Source organism: Ailuropoda melanoleuca, chromosome 5, assembly GCF_002007445.2.
Source record: "Ailuropoda melanoleuca isolate Jingjing chromosome 5, ASM200744v2, whole genome shotgun sequence".
Classification (NCBI taxonomy): domain Eukaryota; kingdom Metazoa; phylum Chordata; class Mammalia; order Carnivora; family Ursidae; genus Ailuropoda; species Ailuropoda melanoleuca.
In genome coordinates, this window is record NC_048222.1 from 40,215,027 (window position 1) to 40,232,698 (window position 17,672).

Here is a 17,672-nt window from a genome sequence, read left to right on the forward strand (position 1 = left end):
CCCTGGAGGGTTCTACTAACATAACTTCCCCAATATTATTGCTATTCAGGCCCATCAAGAACATGCAGCAAACATGAAAATCCTAAAATCCTCCAGAATTCTTAAAGAAATAACCAAATATTGCCTTCCTCCCTGTTTCTCCTCTCCTTACTCTCTTTCTTCGTTCCCCTACCTGACAGTTTTACTATACAGGACTCGTGCAGAGTACACAACAAGCAAAGAAATGAAAGTGGAGCCCAGATACAAAATATTTTGGCAGGACCAACAATAAGATTAAATACATTCATAACACCTGCCCACTGAACTATCAAAACAAATGCAAACCGAAAGCTGGAAATAAAGCATGAAAAAATTGGGGCACCTGGGTGGCTCCGTTGGTTGAGTATCTGACTCTTGGTTTCGGCTCAAGTCATGATCTCAGGGTCATGAGATCGAGCCCCACGTCAGGGTCCGTGCAGGGTGTGGAGCTTGCTTAAGATTCTTTCTCTCCCTCCCTCTGCTGCCCTCCCCCTGCCAGCTCGTGCATGCTTCTCTCTCTCTCACTCAGATAAAATAAATAAATCTTTAAAAAAATAAATAAAGCATGACAAATTTAAAAAGAAAAAGAAAGTGATCATGGTCACAGGTGGCAAATAAGAGGGCTCCTTAAGGAGGAGATTCTGACAACCCCTCATTGGAGAAATAATTCTTGCAATAAGCTAACAAGATGAGATCACTGTTGTGATGCTACACTCAAGCACGAACGTTCAGTGAAAGTAGGTGCCAGCGCGACGGGTCTACCTGAACTGGTACAGCAGATAAGGACTGGGAAATACGCCCAGGCCCCTGAAACGGACACAGGCACAAGATGAGCCCCGATCCACTCTGAATGTAAGGAGCCAGGACTGGATGGCCCGAGGCTGCACAATTCAAATGTGTTCTCACACTTGAAGCCAAGGTGGCCTGCCCTGTCCTCTCCCATCTAAAACAAAACAAAACACCAACCACCGGGGACCAAGCTGACAGAAGATCTGGGATAGACATTCTGCAGTTAAAAATCGAAAGCTGGGTTACTTTCTGACATGGCAGCTGTCACCAGTGTGGAAAGCTAAATACAGGAAAAATATGACTCCTGTCTGAAGCACCTCTGTACTGAGGTTTAAGTGTGTGTGTGTGTGTGTGGGGGGGAGATTCTGGTCTGTTCTTAATGAGAACAGTAGGGAGTGGTGATGGTATAAAAAGCAGAGTTTACAGAGGATCTGAAAGGGCAGGAGCTCCAAGCTGCACACTGCACTCCTTCCAGCTACCCTCTGTGACTTGTTATTTACCCAGGACCCAGGTTTAGCTGACTCACTCCAGAATCGTCTCCACGTACAACAGGATTCACTTGTCAAAAGCAGGAAGATACCAAGGGACATCCCTTATCTCTTCTGATAAAGAATTTCAGCTCAGGGTTACGCTACTCAGAAAATTAACAAAGTATGCACAAATGCTTCAGGTTAGTAAGTAATCAAAATATGTATCACAAACAATGGGGAATTCTTTTTTTTTTTCCTTTTTTTTTTTTTTTAAAGTTGGCAAGATCCTTGTGGGTACTAGAGCATACTGGTTAAATCAGGGTTCTGGAATCTTCCACGTCATGAATTCTCTCTTCTGCTATATCCAACATGCTACGAAGTAGTGAGTTTTTACGTTTTAATCTAACAGTTTTGTCTGAGATTTTCTCAGTCTACTTTGTCACTTTTAAAATCTGTGATTGGAAGTCTGTGTGTATCCCTCCTTCCTGCTAGTTCTTCTTATTGCCTTTTTTCCTTGTATGTCTGGTTTTTGTGGACTACTTGCCAGTTTTTGCTCTTGAAAACATTTTGGAGAGATTCTGAGGCTTAAGGTAGATGTGCCCACCTCAAACCAGGTTCTTAGCATGAAGCTCCTTTTCCAACTCAGGCCATGAATATAAATACCTGGTGCAAATATGTGTCAGAGTTAGTCTCTAGCTGCAACTTTCCTGTTTCCTTTTCCCCTGTTTCTTTCTCTGCTTGGCTCTGAGAGGCCTTCTTTGTTGTTCCCTAGGACTGGGGCAGGAGGAGGACCAGCAGCTTTGGCTCTGGTTTGCTCTTACACTGAGGGTGAGCCCTTCAGATTTCCAACATGATAAGGAGAAACTCTCCTCTGAGATCTACAGAGATCTTCTCCTCCTCGGAGACCCTCTGCCTTAGGAGGACCCCCATATCATTGACAGCTGTGGTATAGGCACATGCCCTCAGGAAGAAGTAGCTTTGGTGCTCCAACATTCTGCTTTCCTCTCTGTTGCAGGATTCCATCTGAAAATTGTCCTGGGAGACGCCCATTGTCTTTTTAGCTCTTTAGCACATTTCAAATGACTGTTAAAGTAAAACATAATAACGTAAATGGAAGAGTTGGTCCAAATAACCTAACCTGCTTTGAACAGAAACTGGAAGCTGGTGTCCTAATTAAATCTTGACTCTCACTACTTGGTCAACTCTGAGCCCCTGGGATGAAGTTACTTCACCTTCAGTTTCCTTACCTGTAAAATGAAGACAATAATAATATGTATACTTCATGGGGTTGTGTGAGGATTAAGTGAATCCACGCGATGTGCTTGATTCAGTACCTGTCACATGGGAATGCTCAATAAATGCCAGCCTCCTTCTGATCACCACCATTGCCATGACCACCACGGCACGAACATAGCCAATGTTGCTGTATCACGTCATCTGTATAGGTTTCATTCTGGGTAAAGGTAATTTCCCAAGACAAGAACAGCCCAGGTAGGGAAAATGTTCAGGAGGTAAGAACAGTCATTTTGATGCACTTTCTTTTTTAAAGTTTTTATTTATTTATTTTAGAGAGCGAGAGAGCATGTGCGCACGAGTAGACAGAGGGGCAGAAGGAGAGAATCTCAAGCAGACTCCAGGCTGAACATGGAGCCCAATGCAGGGCTTGATCTCACGACCCTGAGATCATAACCTGAGCTGAAATCAAGAGTCAGATGCTTCACTGACTGGGCTACCCAGGTGCCTCTTGATGGACTTTCTGATCACAAAGCACAAGTATATGGATAAGATTTTAATTTTAAAACTTTAACTATTCATAAAATGTCAAACTTTTATATTTGATTAGAACATTATAATAATAAACAAGCCACAATGACTGAACAGTAGGTTGAAGTTTTGGGACTTCTGTTTAAAACAGAGTAAGATTTTTAGTAATGAGAATATCTGAGAAATGGTTTAATGTGAGCCCCCCAAGCCTTCTCAACTTCTCTTGGAATCCTGCTGGATGAGATCCTTTAAAAATGTAGCTGAAAATCTTTCTTGCTTCAGTTTAAAGTGTCTACTGAACCTAATTATTCACCCCTGAAATGTATATGTCCTTGGACTTGCCACTCACTTTCCGATCTTGTTGGTCAATGACGAGGTTGGAGCAGATGGCTTTCCAAGTCTCCTACAAGTTCCACCCCTTAACATGCCCATAAGTTGTTAATTAGTATTATTTTTTCATGACTTAGGATCTTAAGAAAATTGCCTTGTCTTTTTCCTAATTATCATTTTCCTATACCTTACACTTTAGATTATAGAAGAATGAAGTGAGATTGCACACATAGGGCTATTTCTTTGATTTATTTTCCTTTCAAAATTTGAGCAGCCAAGCTGACTGTGTTTGAGTAATTTGGGCGTCTTCTATACCTTACAATGCAACTGAGATACTTAATATGAAAAGTTAAATGCTCTGCTTATAATCAGTGAATAAGTCATTCTAGGAAGGCAGCGTTCACGAACTAATTCATTCACTTAGCATTCATTCCTGTGAAGGACCAGATATAGAGAATAAGAATAAACCCTGCCCCTCTGAAGACCACAGTCTAGTTTGGGAGAGACAGAGACATAATTTGGACACAGTGAGAGGCATAGCAGTTAGAAGTTTAGTCTCTGCAGACTGATTACTTAGGTGTGAATCCTGACTCCATCATTTATTAGATGTATGAACTTGAGTAAGTTACTTAACTTCTCTATCTCTGTTTTTTTAAGCTGTAAGATGAGAGTGATATTACTTACTTGATAGGGTTGTTGCAAGGATTTAAAGCATTTATATATGTAAGACTTTAAAAGAGTGACTGGCACATGGGGTTAAATATTAACTATTATGAGGGCATCAGACCAGCTGACCTCTTAACTATATATTCTCACAACTTATTACTTGTCCTCTACCCCACCTCCCGCTCCCAAAAATGTCACATTAGCTTCTGTTTCTAAGTCTTTGCTCATCCCTCCACAGTGATCTCTTTTCGTAAGTACCCTTTTCATACACTGTTAAACCATCGAATTCGTACATTGTATGCCTTCTTAGTCTCTAAATGTATGTTTGATACAACTTAAGTCTTTATTATGTCACACATCATGTAGCCACATATAATGCCAAGCTTCCCATTTTGCCCACATCTTACGTGGATTCGAAGGGTTCCACCATAACCCGGCTAACGGCACGGAAGGTGCTCAGTAAATACTGGTTGGTTAACCAAAGGTACTCAGTTTCAGATACAGCTTTCACTGGCATAGACCAGAAGCTGGCAAACTTTTTCTGTACATGGCCAGAGCATAAATATTTCTCCCTCTGTGGGCCACATGGTCTCTGCTGCAACTGTCACAGCAACTCCACTCTGCCCCGGCAGTGCCAAAGCAGCCAGAGACAATATGCAAACAAAAGGGCGTGGCCGTGTTCCAATAAAACTTTCATTTCTTACCTAACTTCTTTATTTTGAAATACTTATTGACAAGTTGAAAAAAATAGACAGGGAAGTCGTGTGCACGCTTCACCCAGTTCCCCTAAATGGTACCTCTATAATACAATTATCATGGTATCTTAGGCAGGGATTAAGACCCATAACAGAACAATGTTATTTCCATCTTCTCCCACTCCCAACCTCTGATCTCACACCAATTAGGTAAGTGTGTGACCAAGGAGAGTTTGCTGAATTGAGCGAGGCTCACTACCGGGCCATCACTCTGGGCTTTCTAGGTATCTTATGCTTTTTACAACTTGAACTATAAAGCTGATGACTAGAATTCACTCACCCAAGAAGCAAAGCAATTTTAGCTGCGCCAATCCGAACTAACATTTCGTAATTTTAATCCTCACATATTCAATTAACAGATGGACGCATCACATTCATCCATAAACCAAAAGGAAAAAAGGTAATTTCTTTAATGTACACCCGGGAAAAACAACTATAATCTAGATTTGTACATTCAAACATAATGCAATTTAATTATTAGAGCAATTTAAAGCTACTGAAAACATGATGGGTAGATGAAAAGTTGTTTCATTTATAGTAGTTTTATTTATTTATTTATTTTTAAATCACAATGTTCTGTAATTCTTTCAAACACTGAAACTGTGGCATTTAGTAGGGATTTATTAATTGTAAAAGGGGCTCACTAATCTGAGCTAACCTGGTAGAGCCAAGAGGGCGATTATGTTTTATAAAAACACATATGATGACTTCAGAGGTTAATTTTTTTTTTCACATTACCTAGAAAAATGAGAAAGAATGAATTTTCTTTAAAAACCAGGCAAGACAAAAATGAACTATTCTGGTATTTTAATTTAAAAAAAGGCTTGTAATGTTCTGAGAATAAGATCCAGAGTTCCATCCATATTAACATCTTTTTATCAAGATAATATATGAACTGAGGATAAGAGCCAGGGCTCCATCTATACTAATATTGTTTAACTTCACCTAAAGACTATTGGAAGTAAAACAGACTAACTGAATAAATCCAGAATCCTCATTAAAAAAAAATGGCCTTGAGGTGTTAAAACAAAACTTGGCTCCAAAAATGATAACCTTCCTACTTGTCTCTCCCGACTACCCACTCTTGATGTGACCATGGAAACTAATAAAAGCATTTGTGCCCCAAATAACTTCCCTTACTTAAAAGGTAGGAAAAAGGAAAAGGTCAAAGCCAAGTCCACAATGGGGTTTTGAAGCAGTTCTATGCTTCTAATTTTTAGATGTGGTAAATTTACTTCAGAGGAATTAATAAGTTATCTTACGACAGGCAAGAACCCAACAAGTAAACAGAGTACAGATGTCCAAGTTTGAAAGAGAATTTCCTGCCCAACCTTTACATTCAGAGATCCATAAGTAAGAGTTGGTCATGTCAAAAATTTAATTTTGATCAGGTGACAAAGTGTGCTTGTATTCCTGGAAAAAAACAACCAAACTTATTGACTAACATTTTGGGATACTTGAAGGTTAATTAAATAAGGAATGTGGCCAAGTGGCCAATGTGCTATCAGGTGCAATTTTTCTGTAGGATTAAACTTCAAAACTCAGCAATTTCACACTCGAACCAGTAGTTAAGTCAACTAAGCAGATAAGTTGGCAGCTCCTGTAAAAACCCTAATGGCTTTTAGAAAGATTTAAAAATCAGATCATGACTGGATTGACTTTGTAATTTATGATCTGTTAGGATAAAGCAGCTGAATTAATTCAAGAATTCTACATTACCAAGTACATAAAGATAAAGATGTTGGTTTTAAATGTTATTTTTGCATAAGTTTACTTACCGCCATATAAGCATTTGTTCCAACATACGTCTTGGCTATAGAATTCACCAGCTATGAGACAAAACAGTCTGTTAGAACAATATAAAGATAATGTGGAAATAAAATGGGCAATTATTCCTCATTTAACCTACAATCATCATTTCTATAAATCAACTAAAAATTATGTAAAAGGGAACAAATTTATCTACAAAGGCATTAAAAATGATTAAATCTCTCTTTTCTTTTGAATGTGATTTCCAATTTAAACAAGCACAGCATTACAGTTTATAGCAGATAACCTTAAACAATTCACTTAAGCAGGATGCTTATCGCTTTAGTACCCCAAACCCGCCTGATATAAAAAGTCAATTTGAAGTAGAATTTGAACACACTCATTTTTTAGTCAGATGGCTCAAGATGTGAATGAAGCCCGTGCATTACTAGAATGGAATGAACACTAAATACGCTGGAGGGATAACAGACTTTGACAGCCCATAATACAACGATGACCTTCGCTTTGGTCTTCGTGTTTGGCTGGGAGTAAAGGTGGCTGCAATTCAAATCAACATCACAGCACGCTCATGGGTCACTATCACCAGGGTTCTCAGGGGAGGCCCAAAATGGAAATTAATTAAAATTTGTGCTGCACATTGTAATGGCCCTCCACCATTGTTGCTCCCAATATTAATTTTTATTGTGGGCCAGTTGGGCTCCCCAGGCACAGCTCCCACTCTGCCCTCCCTTTTGTCTGGTCAAAACGCTTTCATATCAAAGCTGCATATCAATGAAGTTTGCTATTCGTAAGTAGTAATTACAATATCAGCAGTTTTTACTGTCATTAAACAATGAACAATCATATTCTGATGAAGGAAACTCGCTCGGAGATTAAAAATGAATAACACACTCCCAGCCGAGGAGAAGATGCAGAGTTCTGTTTGTCTGGCAGCTAGGTGATTTTTCAATCCAAAAGTAGACTGAAAATAAAAAAGTGAATGTTGCAGAAAGGAGAGCAAACTGGGAAGAAAAAGGAGACCCACCTGAGTGCTAACTCCAAAATCGCACAGCTTGACCTGTCCTCTTGTGTTTACTAGCATATTGGAGGGCTTCACATCTAAAAAGGGACCAGAAAAGTCCATGTAACTAATTCCGTATCTACAGCGCATGTTTTAAAAAAGCACACACGCACACCGTACCATACTGCAGAAATGACATCATCTGTTCAACCCGGAATTCTAATCACAAATTTAATGCAAAGCATTTTATCTGGAGGCAAAATGTAAGGTCCTAACTCCTTCACTTCCAACCATCTCTAGTTTCTATGGAAGCAAGGGTTTATTTCAAGTGAAAGTCAAATAAAATCTTGGCTTCCCACAACAGTAAATACATCCATCATCCTATCCCCAGGCTTTCAGGAAAAGTAGGTGGATAAGAAAATGTAATCTTCTTGCAAAGAATTTGCACAGAAAGGTTTTTAGCTTTGCTGTCGGTGTGAAACTACTCCTCCCATTTAAGAAGCAGTAAGGCCAAAGGGAAGCCAACAAGAAAAAAAAATCATTCATATGTTGCTGGTAACAGGTCATATCTGAATGAAACAATGACAAAATGAATGCTGTATTGTTATCTCCTGGTTTTATGTGACAAATGCTATTTCAGATAATACTCAGAAATTGGTCTAAAAGGCATGTGGATGTGTCTGCAAATATGCACGTATCGATCTTTGTTTCATTTCTCCTTCTCTTCCCTTCCATCACTTTTGACTGCTGTTATAGTTAACAAAGGAAGTGACATAGCTTTTGCCAAGGCAGTCAGTTGCTAAATAATGACACAAAGGGTTTCTGTGAAGCATCGTCAGTGACAACAATGAGCCATTTCAGGAATTCAGGGAGCCCACAAAACCCATCTGAGCAGGACAAGAGCACACCACTGCTGATGGCACAGAACAGCACCTGCTTCAGTGTTTCATCTTCAATGGCAAAAGTGGTCTGGAACAGACAACTTCTTATATTTAATATAGCATATAACCTGAATTACCCCCACACTGAACAAGAGACTCAATTTATTGTGTGACATTAAAAAACGTGTCAGTCAATCCACACCGACCCTCCACTTTGCAAAAGGGTACCCCAACACAGTATCTTGCCAGTAGCAGGTACTTAATTCAAACTTCAAGTTCAAACTCAGTAACCAACAACTATTAAAGTCTGCTTCCTTCGTGATGCGTGATGTGCCAGGCACTTTCTCATACCTGTGCTCATTTCATGTTGCCTGACTGACGCGAGAATATAAATGCCATCAAGGCAGGGACTTTGTTTCTTTTATTGATGACTATATTCCCAGGCCCTAGAGGAGTTTCAGGGCTATAGTAAGTGCTTAATAAATAATCGCTGAACAGATGAGAGAATAAATGAATGGAAACCATACACACGAAGTATGAGTTGATGTTGACCATTCTGTTTCAGTGATCAGGGGTTAGCTATAGAACGGGTCTCGGCAGCATGCCCTTCACACAAGACATACTATATTCCTCCTTTAGGGGCACTCTCTGAATACAAGTTAGGATGCCTAGGCTGGGGTAAGTTCTTTTATCAACTAGTCTCTTTGCCCCCAAATTCCTCAATTTGAATTATAAATCTTATACCACCATCATATTAAAATGACCATGTTTACTACATAATTTCTCTTGGATGAGGAAGTAGAAAGTCCCTGACCTCTGCCAACCTAAATGTGAGCCCCGAGTCAGCACAGTACATATGTATCGTAGACGGCCACAAAAGATACGCAATAAAGGTTTGGTGCACTGAAAGAAATGTTAGACTCTCCATAGGCTGGGCTTATTTTCCAAATCCAGTTCTCATTATAGGCCCTCAACTTTGAGTATTTTTCTTTTGGACAACCTGCTCTTTTATATATTGACAGCTTTAAACCACTCTTAAGCTCCCAAATCAGATGGAGACAGTTAATGAACAAATATTTTGAGTTCCCGGAAGAAGGAGCTGCCGGGAAATCACGAGGTACGCCAAAATTAACAAATCTTTAGCTTTAATCAGATACACTTCTGACTTAGGTGGATCAATAGAGAGAGGAGAAATAAAACAACAGAATTGCTAGATTATACTCTAAAAGGCTAGGTGTAAATAAGAACTTCATTGCATTTTCCAGCTCGCCAACAACATCTTTTTTAACTTACATGCAAGCCTGCTCTGTGACTTTTGGACATTCACCTCTTGGCCTAATTCTTCGGGGGGGGGGGTGGACACTTCATCTATGAAAGTAGTAAACATCCACTCATCCTCACATCCTTTGTATTCCACCTAGGCTGTTTTAATCATTGTCTCGGAAGAAACAAAGCACCCTGTCACCAAGCCTTTGTTCATGCTGTGTGATCCTCTCTCCCTCCTGCCTGCCCCCAGGTTGAGAACCCCTTCCTCAATATTTCCTGAATGAATCCTGCCTACACTTCAAGTCAAGTACCCTGCCTCCCTGTTGCCTTAACTACTCAGGCCAACAAAGTCTCGGCTTCCTTTAAACTGCTAACGCATTTACTGTCTGTGCCATTTGTTTGGAACTAAGCATGTCACACTGTTTGACTAGCAGTTATTTATTGTATTTCCTGGTGTAAGTATTACCACCCCAAGTAATAAGGTCTTAGGGTAGGAAGATGCTTCACGCATCTTTGTGTGTATCCCTTCCGACGACAGTACCTAAGAGCTTTTTTAAACATTATACTAAATTTGCTAATAGAAGTAACCCCACTTCCCAGTAATATCTTGAGACATCATTTGAACCTAACAGACCCCTTTATTTATTTTTTTATTTTAATGTTTTTTTATTATATTATGTTAGTCACCATACAGTACATCCCCAGTTTCCGATGTAAAGTTCGATGATTCATTAGTTGCGTATAACACCCAGTGCACCATGCAATATGTGTCCTCCTTACTACCCATCACCAGTCTATCCCATTCCCCCACCCCCCTCCCCTCCGAGGCCCTCAGTTTGTTTCTCATAGTCCATAGTCTCTCATTCCCCCTTCTGATTACCCCCCTTTCTTTATCCCTTTCTTCCCCTACCGATCATCCTAGTTCTTATGATCCATAGATGAGAGAAATCATATAATTGTCTTTCTCTGCTTGACTTATTTCACTTAGCATTATCTCCTCCAGTGCCGTCCATGTTGCAGCAAATGTTGAGAATTTCTTCTTTCTGATAGCTGCGTAATATTCCATTGTATATATGGACCACAACTTCTTAATCCAGTCATCTGTTGAAGGGCATCCCAGTTCCTTCCACGCTTTGGCTATTGTGGACAATGCTGCTACGAACATTGGGGTGCATATGGCCCTTCTCTTCACTATGCTAACAAAACAACTGTTTAAACAAAAACAATGGATTTAGGCTAAGAGACTGAGGACCTGCATTTTTGTCTTTCTGGCAGGCCACAAACTTAACATGTGCATTTCACGAGGCAGGTGACGGTTTTACTTTCTACCTCTGCAGGAAGACAATAGCCACTGTGTCAGTTTTAAAGAACTGTGAGGATTAGATGAGATAACAAATGTAAAATTGCTTTTAAACTGCCAAACACTCCATAAATATAAGGTATTGGGGAGCCTGGGTAGCGCAGTCGTTAGGCGTCTGCCTTCGGCTCAGGGCGTGATCCTGGCGTTCCGGGATCGAGTCCCACATAGGGCTCCTCCGCTGGGAGTCTGCTTCTTCCTCTCCCACTCCCCCTGCTTGTGTTCCCTCTCTCACTAGCTGTCTCTCTCTGTCAAATACATGAATAAAAAGTCTTAAAAAAAAAAGAAAAAAAAAAGAAAAAAATAAATATAAGGTATTGTTATCTCCTGGTAATCAACGAAACTGTGATATAAGAAAAAGTGGTATATTTTGATATATTTAGGAAATAATTTGTTGTTGCTGCAGCAAACTTTAGCTGTATTTCAGTAAAATGCTAGCTAAAAGAAGATAATTCCCAAAGCGCAGTAAAGAGAACTATAAAAACAATTTAATGTTCATGAGGAGGCATTTTTGTCAGACCGTGTGCACACATTCCTCAACGAGGCTACCGAACTGGTCTCCCTGTATTTATGCTTTCTCTACTACAGTCTGTGCTGAACACAGAGCTAAAGTGATTCTTTTATTCATTTAAAAAAACTTTTTTTAAAAAGTGATCCTTGTAAAACTAAATCAGACCATGTCATTTTTCTTCCTAAAACCTCCAAGGACTTCCCAGCTCAACACAAAATGCAGCCCTCACAATAGTCTGTGAGGCCATCCCTGAGCTGGTCCCCACTTGCCCTGTGCTCACACCCTTCCTATTCCTTTCTCTGCCCAGTCGGTTTCATTTCACTGGTCTCCCTGCTAGACGTGCTCCTGCTTGGGGTTCCATATCCCTGGCATACTCTGCTCCCATATATATGCAGAGCTTGCTCTTTCATTTCTTTAAGGTTTCTACTCAAATGTAATCTTTTTAAGAGAAGCCTTCCCCAGTCACCCTGTAGGAACAGCAATACCTTCCCCCCACAGATGTATGTGTCAATCTGCTGTCTCCGTCGTCCACTCTTCAACGGAACCGCCACGCATGCAGGGACTTCTCTGTTTTGTTCACTACTATGTCTAGAATGGTGTCTGGTACTGACAAGAAATCATATTTGTTGAACAAACGGTGAATGAATGATATCTCTACTAAACAGATCGGGAAATGTGCTCATCCAGAGAATGTGACCTAAGAAAGAGCTGAATCTTTCCCCACTTAACAGCATATACCTCAGAATAAATACATTTCATTATCCATGAATGCATTTTTAAACAACATTTTTCATTCTGGAAAGAATTTGTAGTCATTCAAGATCATTTATTCAACAAGAATTTACTGACACCCTAACTTGTGCCAGATATAATGGTAGGTGATGTGGAGAGAAACATGAGTAAGACCCTGTCTCTACCTTTCTGATAAATGCAGGCCAGGGACCTGCTGGCATATATATATATATCTATATTTTAACCAAAATACAGCATGTGAGATTTCAGGATAACAGCACAGCTTATGCATAACTGAAATGGGATTCTCTTCCTGAACAACTGGCATACTTCCTATAATAAAAACAATGAGAATTATGCCACTAAAGAGCTCCCAAACTTGGCTGTGCATTTAAAAACAACAAAAACCAAACTAAAACAAAAACCAAAAGCCAACTTTTGAGTTCCACCTCAGATCTACTGAATTGGAAACCAATCTAACACAGCCTGGTCTTCAGTCCAGCATTTAGAAAAGACTAATATAACAACCTCCTGTATTGCTTCTGATTTAACTACTGTCCAGTTAAAAATATCTGAAGAGAAATTTCTTCTCTTATCTTACTTTTTAAAATAAATTTTATTCATTTAAAACACGAATTTTATTGCAATCATTTTGAATGTACAGTTTGATGAGTCTGAAAAATGTATACATCCATGTATCTACACCACAATCAAGATATGAAACACTTGTGTGACTCCAGAAATCTCCCCATGTCCCTTTATAGTCAATTCCTTCCTGACCTCGGGCAACCACTGACGAGTGTTTGTTGTTATAGTTTTGCCTTTTCTACATACATTATGAATCCTATAATAAGTCGGTTAGTATTTAGATGGTAGATATCTAACATTAATATTCAAAGTTGATATGCTGCAGACAGTACACAGTTGGGTCTTGTTTTTTTTAAACAGTCTGACAATCTGTGCTTTTAATTAGAGTATTTAGACCATTTACATTTAATGTAATTATTGATATGGTTGAGTTCAACCTTACCATCTCACTATTTGTCCCATCTGTTCTTTGTTTCTCTTTTTCTTCTTTCCTTGCTTTCTTTTGGATTAGTTGGGTTCTTTTAATCATTCCACTGATCTCTACTATGGGCTTCTAAGCCAGAGGCTGACAAACCTTTTTCTGTAAAAAAACATATTTCAAGCTTTGAGGGCCATATGGTTTTTGTTATAACTACTCAATTTTGCTGCTGTAGTGCAAAAGCAATCATAGGCAATACATATATTAATGGGTATGGCTGTGTTCCAATAAAATTTTGTTTATAAAAATAGGCAGTGAGCCAAATGGCCTGTGGGTAAGGTTTGCCAACCCCTGCTTGAAGCTTTTTTTTTTTTTTTTAATGGCTGTTCTAGGATTTACAGTATGTTTCTTTAACGTCTCAGTTTACTTTCAAGTAATATTTGGGTACTTCATTTATAATGTAAGAACTTAAAACAATACACTTCCATTTTCTTCCTCCCATCCTTTGTCTTACTATCTTTTCTCTACATATGTTATAAGCTCCACAGTACATTGTCTTTATTTTTGCTTTAGTCTTTTAAATTTAAAAGTGAGAAAATTTTATATATATCTACATGTTTACCATTTCTAGGGCAATTTATTCCTTTGCATAGGCCTAATCATCCATTTGGTATCATTTTCCTTCTGCCTCAATAACTTCAACATTTTTTATAATGTTGGTCTATTGGCAACAAGTAAATTTTTTTTCTCTGCTTTGTTTGCATGAAGGAGTCTTATTTTGCTGTTATTTTTGAAAAGTACACTTACTAAACATAGAATTTTGGATTGATAGGGATCCCCCCACACACAGACATTTTAAGGATGTCTTTCCATCATTTTGTAGTTTGCATAGCATCAGACAATAAGTCTGCTGTCATTCTTCTTCTTCCTCCTTCCTCTTTTTCTTCGTTCTACTTATTTTCTCTGAATATTTTAAAGATTTTTTAAACCACTGGTTTTTAAATTCTTTATTCTGTTGCACTTTGGTATGGTTTTGTGTTTATCCTGGTTAGGGTTCGTTGAACTTCTTAGATCCATGGCCTTATGGGTTTCATCAAATTTGGAAAGTCTGGAGTCTTTATTTCTCCAAATTATTTGTTGTTCCTTTTTCTCTCTCCTTTCCTTCTGAGACTCCAGTTACACATACATCCTAGCCTTCCTGATACTGTCTCAAAGGTCACTGAGCCTGGGCGAATTTTTTTTTTTTGGGGGGGGTCTCTTTTTTCCTTCTAGTATTTTTGGATATTTTCTATATTTCTAACATCAGTATCATTGATTGGTTTTTTTCTGTAGTGTCTAATTCACTTTTAATTCCATTATGTGAAATTTTTATTTCAGACATTTTATTTTTCATCTCTAGATGTTCCACCTGATTCTTTATGAACTTCCATTTCTCTCATCATAATGCTGTTTCCCTTGAGATCCTTGAATACTTGTAATATTTGTAACAACTGTTCTAAACTCCTTATCTGCTAAGTCCATTTGCTCAGGGTATGGGGGGTGAGGGGTCCTCTTTATATGAATTTTTTTCCTCTCTTGGTTATGATCTTTCACCCATTATCAGAAAAATTCTTTGTTCACCTACTAATTCTTATTTGGATGCCAAATATTGTGAATCTTATGCTGTTAAGTTCTGAATTTAGTTGTTATCCTTTAAAGAGTGTCAAACTTGATACCAGCAGGTAGTTAACTTATTTACAGATAGCCAGATCGTTTTGAAGCTTATTTTAGAGTCTTTATTCATGGACAGCCTAGAGTAACCCCTACTGTATGGCTAGTTTAGTCCCACTATTAAAGCATGACCCTTCTAAAAAGTCTCTCTTGAATGTTCCAATGTATTCAACAAGGTTTCTCCACTCTGGGTGACAGGAATTTTAAAAATTCCCAACCCTGTATAAGCTTTGGGAATTGTTTAGCTTATAGTTCCCCAGAAATATTCTTTCCCAGACAATAGTTCTTTGTCTAGCTTTGTAAGACTTCACCCTATGAATGCAGAGGTTGGTATTTGGCTAAAGACTTAAGGAGACTCTAATACAGTTTCTCGAGTTCTTTTTCTGCATAATTCCTGCCTCTCTAGGGCTCTGCCCTGTAAATTCTAGTCATTTTGGCGTTCTTGATCTCCAAATTCTGTCTCTTCAGCTCAGTAAGACCTCTGGGCTCTGTCTGGGTCCCCTCTCCCTATGCTGCAGTCCAAAAACTGTGTCAAGGCAGAAAGCTTGGGTGATTATAGAGCTCACTTCATCTGTTACCTTTTCTCAGGGATCATAGTCTTGAAATGCTTGTTATCTAATGTCTGAAAACAGATGTTTCATAAATTTAGTCCAGTTTCCTAGTTGTTTTTGGTGGAGGACAAGTCCCATAGCAGTGAATGCTTCCTGGGCAGAAGTGGGAATATCTCTTTATTTTAAAATTCTTGTCTTTTATATCTTTTGTTCATTGTTTTGACCTGATATCATAAGCTGTCTCAAATCTTTAAGTCTTTGTTATTTTTTTAGTAATCTCTACACCCAGTGTGGGGCTCCATTCACAACCCCACGATCTAGAGTCACGTGCTCTCTGACTGAGCCAGGCAGGCGCCCCTCAAATCCTTTTTTGAAATAGATAGGGTATAATATTAGGGCTTTATTTAGCTAGGCTAAATCTTAATTCATTTGGCAGAATTTGAAGCAAATGGGATCTCTTATTTTTTTTTTAAAGATTTTGTTTATTTATTTGACAGAGATAGAGACAGCCAGTGAGAGAAGAAACACAAGCAGGGGGAGTGGGAGAGGAAGAAGCAGGCTCATAGTGGAGGAGCCTGATGTGGGGCTCGATCCCATAACGCCGGGATCACGCCCTGAGCCGAAGGCAGACGCTCAACCGCTGTGCCACCCAGGCGCCCCTCTTTTTTTTTTTTAACTCATAAACCTTTTATTTATTTGTGATTTTAGGATTTATTTATTTTATTATTGATACAATATTTTTATTAACATATAATGTATTATTTGTTTCAGGGGTACAGATCTGTGATTCATCAGTCTTACACAATACACAGCGCTCACGACAGCACATATGTAAATTAGATCTTTTTGAAATGCTGGAATGAGGATGGCTCCTCCAATTTAAGTTTTACTTCATCTAAATAAAACATTTCACCTTGTATCTGAGATATCAACAATCCTAGTATATAGCCACTGAACTTATTACTTCCAAGTTTTCATTTAAAACATGCAAATTCTACAACTCTTGAGAACCACTCCAGGAATGCTGAAGTGAATTTTTCTGTTGTTTTCAACTTCACTCCAAGCCATAAACATGATAGATTAGGTAGAAAGTTTCTTTTAAGGAGGTAGCTGTTGTATCTATGCTTATTTTAATGCAGTCTCAAGTCATGGAAAACAAATGGCAACTGAAAGCATATAGTTTTTTATTCAGCTCACTTAAAAACACCATAGCCTTTCTTCTGTAAGCAAAGCGCAAAAAAGATGAGTCATTAAAGTGACTGATTATAAATGGCAATCATCAGGGCAGATGTAAGTCATTTTGGTTTAATCAGGCCATTAATTATTAGGGTTTATCAATTAGTTTTATTGAAGGCAAGGGAGCTTAAATGAATAGTAGGGCATTGATTTTAACTGAGACATTTTCTCAAAGAAAATACAAATGAAGTGTGCAAAATTACAGGTCCTCTTCATACCACTAAAAAGAAATAAGCTTCATCTGATGTAAAACATAGGGCTTTGGTGAAAAACCAAATTAACTCTAATTCTCTTCATATTACACATAAAATATGTTTTGGTGTTCCCTAACTTGCAGCAGTCTGATGTTAATCTATCTTGGCCAAGAGGTCCATATCATGTTGGAGAAACTGAGATAGATAAGGAAAGGTACAATGCAAAGTGACCCATTTTTAAATCAGGTATTTATCTTCTTTCGTTTTAGAAAAAAAAATTTAGTCATTTTACGCAGATAGATTTTTGTGGGAATCAGAATAGATATCTGTTGGTCAGATCCTCTCAGAGGAAGCAGAGATGACATGGAAAGTGTGCAAGTGTACAAGCGTGCACGTGCTCACGTGCATATGATATACAAGATTATGGGTGATATCTGATCTTCCTACACTGACAAGTTGTTAGGAAACCTAAGTGGGGCTGTGTGCTTAGCTATGCCTGTAACAGAGCTGGACCTCAACAAATTGCTAAATAAATAAAACGAATGGGAGAAACATTCTGTAAACTTGAATGCACTATATATACTGGAGCTATTGCTTTGTAGAATTGGTAATGACAATGACTCTCACTTTAGAAAGGCAGGAAGTGGATTATCTAACATACTGAAC

At 38.6% G+C, this 17,672-nt stretch overlaps 1 protein-coding gene across 4 annotated transcripts in view; it reads right to left on the bottom strand.

The window, feature by feature from the left end:
• The window catches only part of MAP2K5 (mitogen-activated protein kinase kinase 5), a 253,900-nt gene that overhangs the window by 111,423 nt on the left and 124,805 nt on the right, over positions 1 to 17,672 (bottom strand). For all 4 annotated transcript variants that reach the window (XM_019809540.2, XM_002928839.4, XM_002928838.4 and 1 more), the window contains 2 exons: positions 7,587 to 7,660; positions 6,571 to 6,621 (listed from right to left, as the gene is read on the bottom strand). In XM_019809540.2, the coding sequence (XP_019665099.1) occupies positions 6,571 to 6,621; positions 7,587 to 7,660 (125 nt within the window). The remainder of the gene's footprint in view (positions 1 to 6,570; positions 6,622 to 7,586; positions 7,661 to 17,672) is intronic.